The 17624-nt window shown below is 38.4% G+C and overlaps 1 protein-coding gene across 4 annotated transcripts in view; it reads left to right on the top strand.

Moving 5' to 3' along the window:
- The window catches only part of nectin1b (nectin cell adhesion molecule 1b), a 230942-nt gene that overhangs the window by 163317 nt on the left and 50001 nt on the right, over positions 1 to 17624 (top strand). For 3 of the 4 annotated variants that reach the window (XM_028045709.1, XM_028045710.1, XM_028045713.1), the window contains exon 6: positions 9260 to 9407. In XM_028045709.1, coding sequence (XP_027901510.1) covers positions 9260 to 9407 — 148 coding nt within the window. Of the gene's footprint in view, positions 1 to 9259; positions 9408 to 10925; positions 11131 to 17624 lie in introns of those variants that run through there. The other variant, XM_028045714.1, reaches the window with a different exon arrangement.

Below are 17624 nucleotides of genomic sequence, written 5' to 3'. Positions count from 1 at the left end.
ACATTTTAGCAAAACTCCACCGCACAAATGTCCTCCTAATACTATCAATGCGGCATCTCAAACATAACACGCTGCCTTTTTACTGTCGTCTACCTGATTGCCAGGGGTCACTTTACATTTAATGACATCATTAGGCTGTGAATTGTCTTCTCTGAGCCAGTGCTTGATGAAGCACATTGCGCCACAGCAGGTATGTGGCAGTGATACCTTAAAATAAAGCTGCTTCCATTTAGTCCGCGCGACGCCGCGTTCTGTGGCAGATTGGACTTGGAGCTGCTATGGCGTTCTCCAGCTGGAAAGTGCCCAACCTTTGACCTCCTACCTCAACTCTTCCTGCTTTGGAATGTGTGACTAACATGTCCTATGGAGAGCTGGTAAAAAGAGAGCACACATGTTTTATCTGCCTCTCATTTTGCTTGTGATTTAACTCATGAACAGCCGTCACAGCGAATCTCTGCGTCAGACTGCATGTGGAGCACATTTACTTAAAAATGTCCGTAACTGAGATTGTAATCCATTTCAGGGCCTTACGATTAGTTGTTTATTTTTCATCCCACCCCACTTTGATGGAAACATGTATTACAATTTATAATCACTGCTGAGGAATGAAAAACATCAAAAAGGACTTGCAGCGCGTCGCAAAAGTGTTTATAACCCTGGATGTTTTTCACATACAAAACACAAATTTATTTTTGCACAATTTTGTTTGACAGACCAACACAAAGCAGTGCATACTCATGAAGTGAAAGGAAAATTACCCATGGTTATTTACAAATAAGAATATGAAAAGCCCTCTCCTCTGACACCCAGTTGTAGTAACACTTCCACTAATCTGCTAATGCGATAGCAGCAGACCTAATTGTTTGCTTGGTATTTTAGCATTTTTGCTAACTTTGAACATTTTTAGCGCAGTTAGCTTCCCCTAAAAAAATTTTCAGATAAGCTAAAATGCAAATTTATTTGACCGTTTTGTAAACTTTCAGTTAATTAAAGTTTGACATCTATGTTGAAGTTTTGGTTTATCAACAAGTAGTTAGGTGTTCATATTCCTGCTATTATTTTGAATTGGGTGTTTACAAGCAGTTTATTCAACTTAAAGCTTGCAAAATAGCTAAGTACTTTAGAATTTATCTGGAAAAACATTACTTAGGGAAGCAAAGTGTGCTGAACATTTTCAAAGTTAGCAAAAGTGCTAAATTAAAAATTTGCTCAGCTATTGGCACATTAGCAGAAGTGTGCCCATCACTGGGGAGCAGCAAGTCCTGCTGTGAGGAGGCTTTTCTTTCACAACGGCACCATAGATGATCAGAGTAGATGTCAGTAAATGACAATGCTGGACAAAAACCTGCTTGAGTTTTTAAAGTTACAGTAGAAAAACTTAAACTACAGCTGGAATATTTGAATGCTAAAATGGTCCAGTCAACATCCAAATCTAAATCCAAGGTTTCTAAGTTGTTTTTCACAGAGGCTCTTTCAAAGTACAACTCTGAAAGAAATTAAGACACTGCTACACTGAGCCCATTGAAAACCTCCCGGTTCTTCCACCAAACATTGATTTCTGATCTCTTCCTGAATTAAAACATTAGTATTGTTGTTTCTAAATAAATACAAACTTGTTTTCTTTGTATTGTTTGAGGTCTGAAAGCATTGCATCTTTTTCATTATTTCAACCATTTCTCATTTTCTGCAAATAAATCATAAATTTTTGCTTGGCATTTTGGAGAAATGTTGTCGGTAGTTCATAGAATAAAAGAACAATGTTCATTTTACTCAAATATATACCTATAAAGAGTAAATCAGAGAAGCTGATCATTAACAATTTTTCCAGAGCTGTATGTTTATACAAACTCTTAAGATTCATTTGTAAGCAGTTCTGAAAACCATGTGTCACTTTTGTTTCTCTTCACAATAATTCACTACATTCTACTCCAACTATGATGTGATAAAATGTGAAAATGAAGGAATAAAACTTGTTTCGCAGGACAATATATTTATTGTCAAAATAAAAAATCTTGACAGACCACAGACCTGTTGCTTTCTGATGTTTGTCTTGATGAATAGTCAGGGAAATCTGAGTCCTCATTAGCCACCAGCTGATGTGAGTCGGATACTACAAAGGCGATGGGAGCTGACAAAGGACTGTATGAAGGCCGGTGACGCTACTCTGAGTCTGAATCCTGCAGAGCAGCAGGGGAAAAAAAACAACAAAGCACATACATCTGGTACAGCTGAATGAACACTGGGGAGTAGAAGTGACAATGAAGGTTGCCACCACATCAGAGGGAGCAGGAGCTACAAAAACCCAAGGTCAGGTTTGTCATCTTAGATTTGACACAGTGCTGGACAGGCGGCACAGAGAGAGAGAGAGGCTCCATGGACGGGTGCTTTACACTTATTGTAAATCAATAGCAGCCTTTCAGTGGCAGCCGTGAGACATTCAGTATTTGAAGAGCTGGCTTTAAACAATGTTTTGGTCAGCTTTTATGTAAGTTGTCAACTTTCAAAATTCAATACTGTCAAAGTTGTGTTTGATTTTAGAACTTTGATTTGACAAAATGCATACTGTAGCTCTTGTTAGCCATTTTTCCTAGATTCACTTTCTTATCAATAGGGAAAAAAAGAGTCACCAGTAAATATTTGCAAATTACAAAATGAAATTTAGTATATTTGTTAGTATCTTATGTGAAGGTCAAAACAAAAGTCTGACAAATGTACCACCAAAATCCACTCCATTTTATTTTTTTGCATTTAAGAAGGAAGTTGCGCTCAGTGTCTTCTTCGGTGGTTTTCGCTTTTGGTTCCATCAATGATTTTTGGTGCAGTGCCACCACAGGCGAAGGGGTAAACTGGATTTTCAAACGGTTTGGGTGTGTTTTTTCTTTTGAAGCTGTGCAATGCGAAAAAGAACTGCACCTGCTGAAAATGTAACAAATTTAGCAATTTTAGTCCCCAATCAAACCGAGTCTACTAGACTATCAGGTGTGAACACAACTTTATTAGCATGCTTGAAATATTCCAAAATAGGTTCAGATTTATGTTTGTGATTATTGACGCATTGGAAAATCAATTTCTTTTTATTTTTGTGTTTTCTATAATTTAACTCCACAGTACCACACTAAAAAAACTAAACTTGTGTACTCAAATCTTATTTCTTGAATATATTTTCACCATCAGTCCACCATAAAAATATTTTAGCTCAAATGTAAAATGAGAAGCCCAAATATAACTTTCATTATTGTAAACTGTGAATTGTGTATCCAAACTATTGGCTGTCATTTTAGAAGAAAGCTCTACTCTGTGGAACAAGCCGGCTCAGTAACACTGTAGCCGCTCCAGCAGTAATGGTGCATGCTCTCCCATGTTTACTCCTGCACACAAATCTTTCACTGTCCACACCTGCCGCTGTGACATTTAGTTAGTAAGTTTTAAAATGTGAGAAAAAGAAACCTTGATGAGTGAGATGCTTTAATGTGGAATACATGTACAGAAAATTAAAGCTTGGATTTTTGATGTTTCTCCAGCTACATAGGAAGCAGCCAAGGAGCTCAGGCTGTGCAGCAGATGGCTCCCTCAACTTCATGTGTGAGGAGGTGACAGTGTAAATCCCGTGCCTACGGCTCCACAACGGGGGAAATTGCATTCTGATCCAGTCCTCTCCTCTGTGTATTAGTGTTATACAACACACTATTGTGTCTGGCATTTGCATTAGTGGCATGAAATTCAGCCCACTGGCTTTCATGATGTAGCGCGATGAGACAACAGTAGGAGTTCTGGCTTATCTGTTCCCTTGCTGCAACATCACATTCACATTCGCTCTTCCAAATCACTCCACAACCTTTTCTTTTTATTGAAATAACTAAAAAAAAAAGGTGTTTTTTTTGTATGTGGCTACAAAAATAACTATTTACTTTCTTCCACTGCAAGGTTTTGACATGATGTTCCTTTTAGGAACAATATGACAGAAAATTAGATCAGCCAAGGCAACCGTAGCATAACAATCTGATAGACATGATATATAGTCACTGACTGTGGCAGTGAGTGCTGGATACAAGGTGGGCTAACGCGGCTGCTATTGTTCGGCTGTGTGTGAAGTAGTCCTCTGTGTATCCATCATTATGAGTGGTGAATCAACCGAGCGGGGGCCGTCAAGAGGAGGCCCCCTGGGAATGAGGCCTTGTCCTGTCACTACAGGGAGGGGCGTGCAGATAATAATGGAGACATCATGAGGGCAGCAGATAGGCTTTCCTCTTCAAATTGGAGGATAGTGAGAATTTTCTCCGAGCCGATGATTGTTCCCTGGCAGCTTCAACTGCTCTTGTCAAAGAAAACAGACACCAGAGCTGTTCTCCTGAAGGAAAGAAAATTAATTATGGCTCTAAAAGGCGACGACTGTTCTATTTTTGTAGCACCTGACATCGGCTGAAAAACAACAGAGATTCCCGCGAGGCCTTCAGTAATTTAGCCTTTTATCGAAGTGACAACAGATCTTCTTTTTTTAATATTTGTGCTAATCACATTCATCGTGATTTGTAGTTATTAGCACTTGAGATGGTGAAATCAACAGTGTTTTGTGCAATTTCTTCCTGTATAGTTAGTTGAAACAACAACCAACATTTTCCAGATCTTTTCAGTATTTTGTATAAAATCACAATAACAGTTGAACTGATGCTTCTTTATGTTAAAGCATAGCTATTAGTGAAGAATATGTATAGCATACATATGCGATCTGGAGCGTCCAACAAATAGGCCAGCAACAAAAAACAACGGCAAAAGCGATTTTGTGTCTGATGCGCCCGCGACACGCCTTCACATAGACTTTGAATGTAAACCAGACGTGCGAAACAGGAGGTGTAGAGCAAATTGTCAAGCATTTGCATCCAAAATGCACACGCGTCAAACTTGAAGCGTCAGATGAGTTTGGTGTGAACACAGCTTATAGCGTTTGAACAACTTGCAGGTCTTGTGTAATGCTTGTGTCACTTTGTTGTCGTTTATGGTTCTACTGGAAACCCAAAACGGTGCCAAACAAGTTATTTAAGAGTAGTTCTGGTATTTTCTATTTCAATTTCATCAATCAAAGGCATGGTAGTGCTCACAAGATAGGAGTCACTTCAATGAGAAATATTCTGATATTTTAACTTCTTGGAGTCTTGTGTAATCACTGTTTTAGTTTCCCCTATGAACAGCGCTCAGATTCTCTGACCTACACTCTTATCAAATACTTCACAATGAGAAAATAGTGTCTTAATTGGCAACAGTGTATGTTGTAAATAGAGTGTGTAACTGACCACAAGAGCAAGGCTAAGATAACTGCAATTAAGATCTAAATGCAATTTTGACCTTATACTAAAACAAGGAAGGAAAAATGGTAAAGTTGAACACGTACTACTTTAATAAACCATACTGGTCAGTAATAAACCAAGGGCAATGCACAGTAACAGATCACAGTTAACTTCCAGCACAGTAGAACAATAGCACAGAATGTATCCCACCATTAAATGGGTATTAATCACAGGAAGTGCTACAACTAAATATTACAACCCCAATAGATTAGTAATAAGATTTTAAGCACATTTAGTGCAACAATGCTGTCTCAGAACTGTTCAAAACAATCCTTTAAACAGTTTGTATACATAAAAAAACAAAAAACCAGGCTGAATGTATCAGACTGGCGGTATCATCCACACTATTCAGTTTCTTGAATTAGTACAACAGTCCCGTTAGCTTTTCAAACGTTGCAGGCCTGAGGGGACTCGATTAGCATTCATCCTCGAAATAGCAGTTCCACTTATGGCTCCCAGAACAACCACGAGGAATGGGTTAATCAACCCACCATGGATTACCAGTTTTAAACAAACGGCAATAAAACTGCTCCAACTCCGGTCCAACAATCCGTTCCGGCTCACGGGCGTGGTTCGGATCTGCAGCTCCAAAAACCAGGCAAAGCGTTCAGGAAAAGCTTGTAGCTCCAACTGGTTAGCAAAAAATAATAGGTCCACAACGGCATGGACCTTACCAAGCTCCGCCCACAACCGCCCCACGTGACCGCAAGTCTCACAAACAAAGCCTCTGGGCGCCTTGTTTCTATGTAAACATGACTCTATTAGTGCATCATTTCTCCCGGATTTTCACAATATATCAGCTACTACAATGGACAGAGGAACTAACAAGTTCATGTCATCATCTGGGAGGAGGTTACTGGTTTCTCAGTCACAAGCTGGTTGCAAACCTGAGGCCAGCAGGTGTCAGTCAGTTATGGTAGATCTGAAATTTGGTTTGATGACGTCAATATGAGAAGCTACAGACTGATAGGAGGAACCAAAGAGCTCTGGAAAGGTAAAGGAAAATCCTCTGAAGCTGGGATATAATTAATTTAATTTCACATAATTATCGCGGTAGAAGCCATTTGTTTGTTAAAATTTTATGAAATATATTTGTTCTATTTGATGTTTGTTGTGAATGACGTAAACTCACAAACGAACGAGGCTGTAATGCGCCACAGCAAAGGTAAACAAAGGTAAAATAACCCGAACAGGTGATCAACTCAAAACCACTCCTACCTTTTTACTCTCTCTCTCTCTCTTTGTAGCTTAAGCACACCTGTTACCGTGGCAACCGCCTGCGCCCCGCAAGACGAGCAAAGACGTTAAAAACATAACATTCAGTCCGTTACGATATCAAGTTTCCAGGCTTGATATTTATTTCTCGATTATTAATCAGCGCTTCCCTGAACACAGCGATGGTTGATTGACTAGCTGTACTTGGTGCTAACGTGGCTAACACGAGTAACAGTTTAGTCCAAAGCCTTTTCTGCTAAAAATAAAATCTTTAGTGTATGTCAGATACAGACACATTGGATATTGATTTATTTAGCTAACGTAAGATTGTGTAGAAGTTGTATCAGTGCTGCCATTATGCTGTACTTAGCTAACGGGAAGCTAAGTGTGTTTGCGAGACGGCCACGCACGTGACCACGTAGAATGGGCATCAGCCAATGAAAAGCGGCCCCTCTGGTAAGCCGGCCGACTGCCAGTACGTAGCAGCTGGCACGTACACCCCCAGTCCCGTTCTGACCCCAGTCCATCACAACCAATCAAATTGATTAAACTTGATTTTGCCCTTGACTGACCAGTAAGGTAGAGAAAAGTAAAATTGATGCATTTACTGACGGTAGTAAATAACAGTTATTAACAAAACGCTACATTTACTGTGTTTTAAGCCAACAGAAAATACCCGTGTGTACTACATTGTTATGGACTTTTCCAGTGTGTAAAACCTCCAATATGTGAGTGTAAAACATTAACCAAGTTAAGTAAAAGGTGATTATTACTGATTAAGGTGAAAAGGTCTACAATGCATTGTATTTAAGAAAATGTTTAAGTGGTGTAGGAGAAAATAGTTATATATATAACCTGACCATATTACCATATTAGTGTAACCATTAGTGTAACCATATTACACTTGTGTGATATGACCTTGTTACACTGTACAGGTTTGATTTCAATTTTCCACCACATCCTAAAAAGCTAAGCATGATTTAAGATCAAGTGAGTGTAAATAGCCATGAGAGTACAGTGAACTGTGTTTCATATAGCACAGGATTAGAATGTCAACATGTTCTAATATTTCCCAACCCTAATGTGGGTCATTAAGTTTGATGGACTCTTTAAAAACCTTTATACATCTAAATGTAATGTGAAGATGAAGTGCTGGACGAGCTCAGCTACTGCAAAACAGACTGCATCAATCTTTAGAGTATAATTGCAGTTCCTGTGCCAACATGAATATGTTCTACTTTATCAACAGTACAAGCACGGGAAACAAGGTGCACAGAGCAACATCAACAATCTGCAATGTTTACCACATTGGTTTGGAGCCCTCTGTCTCCCTCATTAATCAGCTAAAGTGACAGTCTAACATTTACATGTTTCTCATTCAACGGAATGAGGCCCATTGTTCCAGTGCAATGCTGGAAATACATGTTGCATTTGTAACTCAGGGATGGCAGGAAGTTCAAAATATAATAGCTTTGTGATGCACTTAAGAGTCCATTTTGGGTTCACTGTCAAGCCTGAGCCAATTCAGGCTTCTTTGGAACAGTTGATGGAGCACGCATTAAAAATGCAGCAGCGACAGCAGCTGCTGAATGACCACAACTATGTGGTATTCATGCAGCGCCAGGGAAAGGCAGGACAATGGTTTTCACACTGAAATAAGTGTCTGAAAATAGTATTTGGATGTGTTTTCATGACACAAAGACTGAAGCCGGAAAAAGCTGTGTCAAATGGTTTGCAGAGATTTTCCTTTCGGAACACGCCATTGTTTTTCTTCTTTTAAAATGCACTTCTGTTTTCATGTTGACATAGTTCCAACAGGTTTGCAGGCCTGAAATTCTATAAAAAATAGTTTTTTTTATGTTATGGATTTAAAAAATATCCTTCCAGGTCTAAGGCATTGTTTCAGAATGGCTGGATTTATGCAGAGACTAAATGGCATATTTTGTTTACTTCTTTCTAAAAATCTGAAAAATCTTAAATCTAAAGTGCATTTAACTGCACTGGAGTTAAATTTAGATACAAATGTACATCACACTATTCAGATTTTATTTGTAAAAAATTTCTAAAACCATTAATTTTCTCCCACTTCCAATTGTAATGTAACAAAGTGTCAAGTATGTAAAGGAGTAGTGTCCAAAATTAAGTTGAAAACCATAATTTTTCTTTAAATAAAGTTAAAATTCTATCTTTACCTGCTCAATAGCAGCATTGAAATAAACAAAATCGATTTCTGTAGAAAAGTTATTTGTAAAATCTAATGTGTGTATTTGACAATTGTTTTATTTTAAGTGATACACAATTTCCAACATTTTGAGGTTGGTTTATTTTTCTTTTCCAATTTTAGCTCGGCAACAAGAATGGGATAGTGGCCATTCTTTAAAGAAAGTCTGCTGCCAAGTTTGTGATTCTATTTACTGGGAAAACTAAGATAAATGCAGAAACCTGGTTTAAAAAATGTAAAAAAGATTTGTTGTACCTAACAGTTTTTTACTTCAGCAAAGGTCCAGGCGCTACACTTTGGACGACGCTCATCTAAAAGGATGTGAATACTTCTGCAAAGCGCAGTATGTGACATTAATCCCACCTCTTCCTCCCCACCGCCAGCTTCTTTTTCTGCAGCTTTTCTGCCAAGTACAACCTAGCACCATCAATTACTCAAAGAACACCCAGGCTGACACTGTCATTTCTTCTCTTGTCTGCAGAGAAGCCAATGCCTCAGGGTCCCCCAGGTGGTGTTATCGGGATCCTTGGAGGTGTTGCTGCCATTGGACTCATCATTGGTGTGGCTGTTACTGTTTTCATGGTCCATCGGCGGCAGCAGAAGACTCGCACAGAGACAGATAATGACCTGTGAGTACCAAAGCCAGAACCAGAGAATATTACGGGGAGGTGATTGAGGGATTATTCTGGACAGGTTGTAAGATTAGGTGGACACTCTTGTCGGTTGACGAAAGTAAAATTCCTTTTCATCTGAACTGCTTTCAGACAGAACATGCTTCAAATGTGTTTCCCCGCCTCTGTCTCATTTATTCTAGAAGTCAATAATCTCATTTCCTTTGCATCTCGGGGTGAAACATAATGTAATTACAGTCGTGCTCAGAAACGAGTGAAAAAAAAAATCATTTTCATTTTCAAGAGCAGATAGAATCATTGATCATATCTTCCAAGAAGCTTCCTGATTATAATGTGGGCCTGAAACACCATTGTTTTAATCAGAACTGATTGCAGACACAGACTCTGCAGTCTCTCTTAAGAGAGGTTAGCTTGCATCGAATGCTTATTATATCATCACACGACAAGCTGACTTCTCATAGCTTTTTAGGATATTGCTGGACTGGGAGTAAATTTTATCTGCATACACATTGTTACTTTTTGCAAATAAATTTTATTTGAAATCTATTTCAGCAGATGAGCGATCTGAAAACAGGCATGGATAAAATCCACGCTGTTAGCATTACCCACTATGCAGTGCATACTGATTTAAATATTGATTTGACTCAATCCAGTCAATGAACTGTTGTAAAAGTTTACATTTTCTGCAGAAAAGGAAAGAAAACTGATTTCGTTTGCAGAATCAATTACTCTTATGAAACTGCTGTTGAAGGCAGATTGAGGAAACACTGTTGTTTACTTCTGCAATTCCACCTCCAGCCAGCTAGGTAATTTTGTTGTGCCTGCAAACCAAGGGGCCATGACAGTTTTGAACATTGCCAGCTGCTGCCCATCCACAGGGGGGAGGAAAACAGACCACTGGGTGCAACAGAGAGAACAACGAGCAACAGAGCTGCAAAAATCTAAATTAACTTTTTCAGTTATCTCAAAGTGTGTAAACCCTGGGAACGACTAGCTGAAGAAAGAAAGAGATGTACAGGCACGACTGATAGCTTAGAGGTTGCCACATTTTTCATGATGCACTTGGGCAAATAGTGCATTTTCAAGATGCAAACCCAATTCTGTTGAAAATTACTCCGATGTGGGAATGGACTGGTAAAATTGCCTAAGCTTCACGATTGGGGCGGTGCAGCACCGAGCTAAGGGGACAGGAGAGCCTTTATGAGCTTGGAAGTCAAGATTGTGGAGAATATTAGAAGCCGTCCTGACAGTCACGAGCCACTCTGGCAGCTTTTTGGTTTCCACCTGAAACCTGGAGACCAGAAAGGCTGCATGTCCAACTCTGAACCCACAATGACCCAGAAACCCCACTTCTCTGCCTCTCAACAGCTCTTTTTTTTTTCAAGAGAGATGAATCACACAGACTCTTACCGCCCCCATTGCTTTCTGTCTCTTTCTCCCTCCTTGCTAATCTATCTTTCTGTCTCGCTCTGATGCTGAAGTAACTGCTCTTTGTTTCCCACTCCACTCCCTCAGCATTGCTGTTGCTGCTGTTGCTGATAGTTGTGTGACACAGGCTCCAGAGAAGCCAGAGTCCCCCACAAGGAAAGTAGAGGCACCTGACCCCAGTCTGTCCCCTGCCGACCCCTGCCTTCCTGGATCCTCTATTCTGCTGCCTGCATGTAACGGCGGCCTGCAAGTGACATATTTGAGCACGCCATTGTGAGCGCTGAAAGCTGCAAACTTTCATCGATCACGACTCACAAGCACTGGACTTGATGTGTTAATAAGAGATTTGTTTTGATGCATCTATTAAGACTTCTGAACTCATGCATCTCCATTTGATGCAGGAGAAAATAAAAGAAACAGAAAATATCCAGCTCCATGAAATAACGGCAATGCCTTTTGATAAACAATTATGCAAGAAAATGAAGCTTGATTAAAAGCAGCTCCGAGATTAATTAAACCTCATCAAAATTAAAAAGATGAAGCGTCCAGCTCCACTTGATCAGATTCACGGAGCTGAATAGGAACAAACAGGATGAGTGGAGATTTTAAAGTAGATGTAAAATTCTTAATCAAAGTTGAGCTTTTAAAGGGACAGCTTGTATTTTAAAGTGAGGTACCTGTACTAGAAACATGACATATCGCAGTACCTTTGTAGAAAAAAAAAGAAAGGCAGATTTCACATTTTAGCTAATTTAGATCTCAAATCTCAAGCTGATTTGTTTTCATGCTTTGGATACAGATGTTAAGCATTCACTCTTTTACAAAAGACTTTATATCTAATAAGATCACATGAAAATGACCCCAAGCAGAATATTGTTGAAAATTTGAAATTTGCATGCTAATGGAGATCCTGCACATACAGAGAACTGTATTTGAAGCTTTTTGCTGCCATCTAGCTGACAGAATAGATACTACATCAGCTTGTGATTTTGAGTACTAAGCTGCATTGGAAAAGGTTTGTACATAAACTTATGTTGTAATACAAATTCAAAGCATAAACTGCATAAAACTGCTAAATTTGTTTAGGTACTACAGCTATGCCTAATGTTGCTAATTTGCATCATACCATGGAAAACCTGTATCAGTTGAATGGAATGTTTTCAAAGTAACAATCTCTGTAATTTAGGATTTAAAAATTTAAAATAAAAACTCAGCTGAACAAGGTCTAAGTTGCCAAGCGTAGACAGTTTAGTTTAGAGGTAACCGGAAGATTCCACTGCAGTTGCAGTCACAAGTGCATCAGATGTCCGTCAATGGACTGATGGACAACTGATGATATTATCATTACCATAATATCAATATCATTTCCAAACATGCAGATCTTTAATGTAGTAGGTTGTATGCTTTGGTAGCAAATACTTTTAGTTTGAGCTGTTTAAAGTAGCTTAAATTAGTAAAATAGAAGTCAATCTCTTAGCCTAAACATTTCTCCCAACAAACTACAAACACACTGCGATATTACATGTTTCTATGACAGGTTTGGGAACTATTGTTGATATTATGCAAAAAATGGAATAACTGAACTGTCTCTTTAAAGCTTTGTGACACATAAGATAAGACACAATATTATCCTTAACTGTCCACCTTTTCCCACCTTTTCCCTCGGCCTCCTGCTCTTTTTTCTCCCGTTTTGTGTGCACGACTCCCATCAAATCTGCATGACAAGATTTATCGTTTTTTCAGTACTGTGACCGTTGTTATGTCTCACTAACTTTGGCATGGATTGCTTCATGTAGTGAAACGTGGTGAAAAGCTCTATGTGTGTTTCCTGTGTGACTTGTTGTCAGTCGTGTTCAGTGTCATATTAGAAACCTGTTCACTTCTTCTAATTGAAATATCTAATGATATAAAAGCTGATAAGGTGCAGGAAGAGAATGCTTTGCGTTTGTTTAGCTGCAGGATCACTGTAAAGAGATTCATAGTTTTATGTGAGTTTGTTATGTCGGGGTAAAGTGGAAGCGTTTAGCCAGACTGTTTAATTCTGCATGTTGATGAGCTGTTAATCAAGCTTGGGCATTTGATAACATGCCTGACTGCACCGCCAGTCACGCCTCTGTTTGCCCTCACAAAGCAGCACATGATGTGACTCAAAATTGGTCAATCCCAATAAATCACCGGGCTCCTTTTAAAGGCTACACTGGCACAATAGTCAACTGATTATCAAAATAGATGGGCACTGTCAGAGGCGATGTTCTCCCAATAATGTGTTCATCGCTCTGTTTTGCCAGAGCTTGATGTATGACCTCCAAAATGGTGAAAAGCACAGCCAATTATAGCAAAGTGGGAAAAAAAAATGATGTACAGCTTGGTTCCTTGTTGTTGTAAATATTCGCTGGTATAAACTACTTTGATGCCAACCTCCACCATGCTGTCAATTGCGTAAGAGTAAAACCATAAAGCTACTGTCACACTGTTTCTTATCTTGCTACATATGCTGGTATACAGATGAAGGGCATACATCTTAGTGAGGTTTTTTGGCATGGAGTCACTTTATCACATTTCTTTTCTGTTTTCTTGTGGAGTATCACACATTTTTGTATCAATTCAACACCAAATAAGTCCAACGATACCTATACTGATACCGATACTATTAATTATTTAAGTATGATATATCATCAAGCCTCTGACCTTTAGGTATTCTTGTGGTTTTTCCTTCAAAATTTTTTGTTCAAACAGAAATTAAACAAATTTTATGGGTATCTACAAAATACTTCAATATCATATTAAAATGGCATTTTTTCTACACAAATGAATGCAAAAATTATCAGAGAACAAATCAAAACAATTTCTTTTCTGAGGTGGGGTTGAGAAACTATGATTAAAATCAATTAAATTTGAAGAGGGAATCTGAAACCAAAGTACCATGCTTAATATCAATCTGATACTGACCAGGTATCAATATTATCAATGTTTTGAATTAATCCACCAAACTCTACAGACCCTATTGAGATTAAAGTTCAGTGCTTTATCCAGATTTGCCTGCAGTAGAGCTGCATGACATCTCACTAATATATCATTACCATCATATTAATTTCTTCACCTGAATTAATATCAGAAAATATTTTTTAGACGCAGTGTCATTGGCTATCATTACCAAGTATCACTAATTCACATTTCAGTTTGTTTGATGGAGTTTAACTGCAAACCTTATAGAAAAAAATCCCTTTTTCCCTGAAAGGCAACATTCCCCTTCTGTGACCCATGCAACTAATATCGTCATCACAATAATTAGTGACAATATTACCATCGCAAGATTGTCTATTATTTCAGTTCTCAGTGGTTTAAATAACTATAAGCTGAATGCCTCAGAAGACAGGGCCAAGTTAGCTGAGTGAATGGTCACCAGCACAGACAGAGCATCTGCATGGCTTAGTTAAAGTTATCAAATGACTGCTTCTACATTTGTGTAGCATTTACTTAATTTTTGTACCAGCAGTGGTTGTGTGTACTAAGTAATCTATATAATCTGAGAGTTTAACTAGAAATCAAATTATGTACTTTATGGTATCAGACGCTTGAGCATTACTGACAGCAGCATATATTTGTATGCATTTGAAATGTAAGGCAGATATGCAATAGTGTGACGGGAGGTATTAAGTACATCCATGTTAGGTAGAAAAAAATAAACCACAATGAAAATAACTAAAGGGTTACAGAGCATTGCTATTATTTTGGAAGGCATTTGAAGTCACTGATGGACAGTAGTTGTGTCGTTTAGCAGCACCTTTAAAAGTATATGATTCTGGAAGAAGTAAATCCAAGAGATATAATTTGTTCTTGTGTACATTTTGATTTGTAAGATGGTCATCATTCCTATGTGAAGACCTTTTAAATGTACTAAATGGTCAATTATTGTTGCACATCCTCTTGCTTTAAGCTGTAACCAAAGTAGGATTGTCTCTCCTGTGAGTCTTTAAATATGGATTGTTAATGTACTGGGTGTCAATTGAAATCTTTTATTTCTAATGTCAGTAAATAAAACTGGTGCTTTGTTTTTGCTGTATAGAATGTGCTACATGCGTTTCAAGTGTCTAGGGCAATCCTCATCATTTTTATTTGTATATCAGAGTACGTATGTGTACAATGTCTTATGTTGAAAACACACTGAAACCGAGTGGATGTATGACTGTAAAGTATTATGTTTTTGGAAGCTAAGCTTCTCTCCTCAGCAGAAGAAATCATTTTTTGATAAACTTGTCAAAGAACAAAAAAGAAACACTTTGCTTGTTTCATTCTTTCCCCCTCTTTCTTCTTTTGCAAGCAAAGAAGAAAATCTGAGTTCTGCAGAGTAATTGTTGTCCGCCTTCTGAAAAAGATCGGAGCTAGACAAAGCATGAAAGTAATTGCCTCCTAAAGATCAAATCACATTTATCCCGTCTTGCAATTAAAAGTATCATTAGCATTTAAATTGCCAAATAAGATTGTGATCAAGAGAAATCAATAGGAGCGCCAAGGATCAGCTCCAGCACTTCAGGTTGTTTTCTGCGGGTTGGGCTGCAGTTTTTAGGCAGCTCTTTAATCGAAATGCTTCTGGGGATGCAACACTTTACAATCTCTCACCAAACTGGAAAGGGGAAGAGCGTTTTCTTACTGTAAAGCTGAGGGACATCTTAACCCTGATTGAACACAAAAAATGAGTCTCACCAGCACAACAGCTTCTATTAGGAAGGTCACTTTTATCTGATTGCACTGTAAAAAGTTGTTTCCTTTGCTGTAAATCTTTCCTCTCAGATTACTCTTCTCAGTTTAAGGATTAGTTATGTTTTCTCATCGCTATCCCCTTCAAATCTCCCCTTAAGCTGCCCTGAGCCTTTTGTAGCCAACCGAGCGAGGAGGAGCGAGGTCTTCGAGGTGGATGTCTGAGTAGGAAACAAAGTGCAAAGCCAGAGAGTAGCTTATGGTTCTCTGCCCACTGCTTTCTGCTCCCCTTAGGCTTGCAGCGCCTGTCAGCTCTAGTTTGTGTCTGCGCCTCACACAGCCGACGCCCCCATGCTGCCAGCATCGCGTTGGGCTCTGAAGAAGCCTGCACGATCACACAGCTGAGATGCACATGAGGTGATCAAGCCAAGGAGAGCATCATTGATTCTGACTAATGACTGACAGAGTCAACGTCATGAGCAAACAGACACATGAGCTTAAACATGATTGGTGTAATTAAAGCGTAGGAGACAGAAATGTGTCGGGCTACAAATGTCATCTGTGAGATGTTTCTACTGAAAACAGTCCAAATAATTATTTAGAGTATGAACATAGGAGCATCTATTAATAGTTTCTTATTTGTGATGTTAGGTTTTCTGCTAAATATAAAAAGTAGTCATCAGTAATTGCACACGAATATATACAAATAAAATGTTTACATTAGCTTAAAATGCCAAAAGGGGAAATCTGAAGTTGGGATTAAGAAATTCGGTTTTATATTTGGATACATTTTCATTACAAGAAACCCTAAGTCACAGTAGAAACCACACAAATATCTGCAGCAACACCATCAATCTGTCAAAGTTCGATGGTTATGTTCTCTATTTCTTGTTTTAGCTGGAATAAACTGGGATCTTCCCACATTAAAGGTCCTGAGACTTACAGACTGCTAACACTGGGTTAACGTAGTGATGGCCAACTAATTGGGCATTGTGGTAAATAAACTGCAGAATAGGTGGTGACAGTAGAAACAGCAATGGAAAGAAAAAGTAACAGGCCACTCCAAATATACCTATTTGGAAGAAATAGCAAACATGTGTAAAGTGAAGGTGACACGCAGTGCCTTTGGTAAATGACATAAACTGAATTGTGATTTCCAAACTGCAAGAGCAACTCAAGCACTTTCAGGAAATGACACCAGAACTGTTTGTCCAGATGTACATGACACTTTCGATGCCTAGCCGAGATAAAGTGTAGAACCTTCTGGAGCCCATACCTGAAAACAACCCATACCTGAAGAAAAATCACTAATCCATGATGAAGTCTGTTTTGGTGAGAAGCCTACTTCTCATCAGATTGTGATGGTCTCTGCATCAATCAGGCATCACATACATACCAGCATGACATTATTAATGGATTGCATAGTTTTCAAGATACAAGAGCTACTTGTAGAGACTTTGAAAAGTCACTGTTGGAATCTAAATTCTAATATATTGAAGTTCTCATATATAAATGCACAATACTTTACATTTTTTTTTAAAAATCTCTTGTATTTGTTTTTTCCCTATGAATGAAGTTGTACCCTCAAATTGCCAGTTGGATATTAAACAACTCTTCAACCTATTCTAGTTGCCAGTCCGTCACATGATATGAGTCACAAAGGACAAACAACTGTGCACACAAACTCACACCTAGGGGAAATTTAGAGTGACCATGCTTCTGAAATGTGGGAGGAAGACCTAAAGAAAATTCATGCATGCATGGTGTGAGCATGAAAACTCCACACGTAAAGACCCCAGGCTGGGATTCAAACCCCTTTGCAACCTCTCAAAAGTATAACAAACATATCAGAAACAGATATTTTTTTAGTTTATTGGAAAATTACAACATATTTAGGCCAACATGTTGAACAAATTGTTGATCTCTTTGTAATTTAGAATTTGGGGTCAAACATTAAACAAACTATTTGGGTTTAAAGGAAAAAAATCTAGTAATTTTTTTTTAAGTTATTGAAAGCTAGTTGTATAAAAATCTAAAATAAAGAAATAATATCCAGTTTAACAGAGAGCATGGTCCAATTATTTCTGG

The sequence above is a fragment of the Xiphophorus couchianus genome, chromosome 18 (assembly GCF_001444195.1).
Source record: "Xiphophorus couchianus chromosome 18, X_couchianus-1.0, whole genome shotgun sequence".
NCBI classification, from domain to species: domain Eukaryota; kingdom Metazoa; phylum Chordata; class Actinopteri; order Cyprinodontiformes; family Poeciliidae; genus Xiphophorus; species Xiphophorus couchianus.
This window is presented reverse-complemented; position numbering and strand designations above follow the sequence as displayed.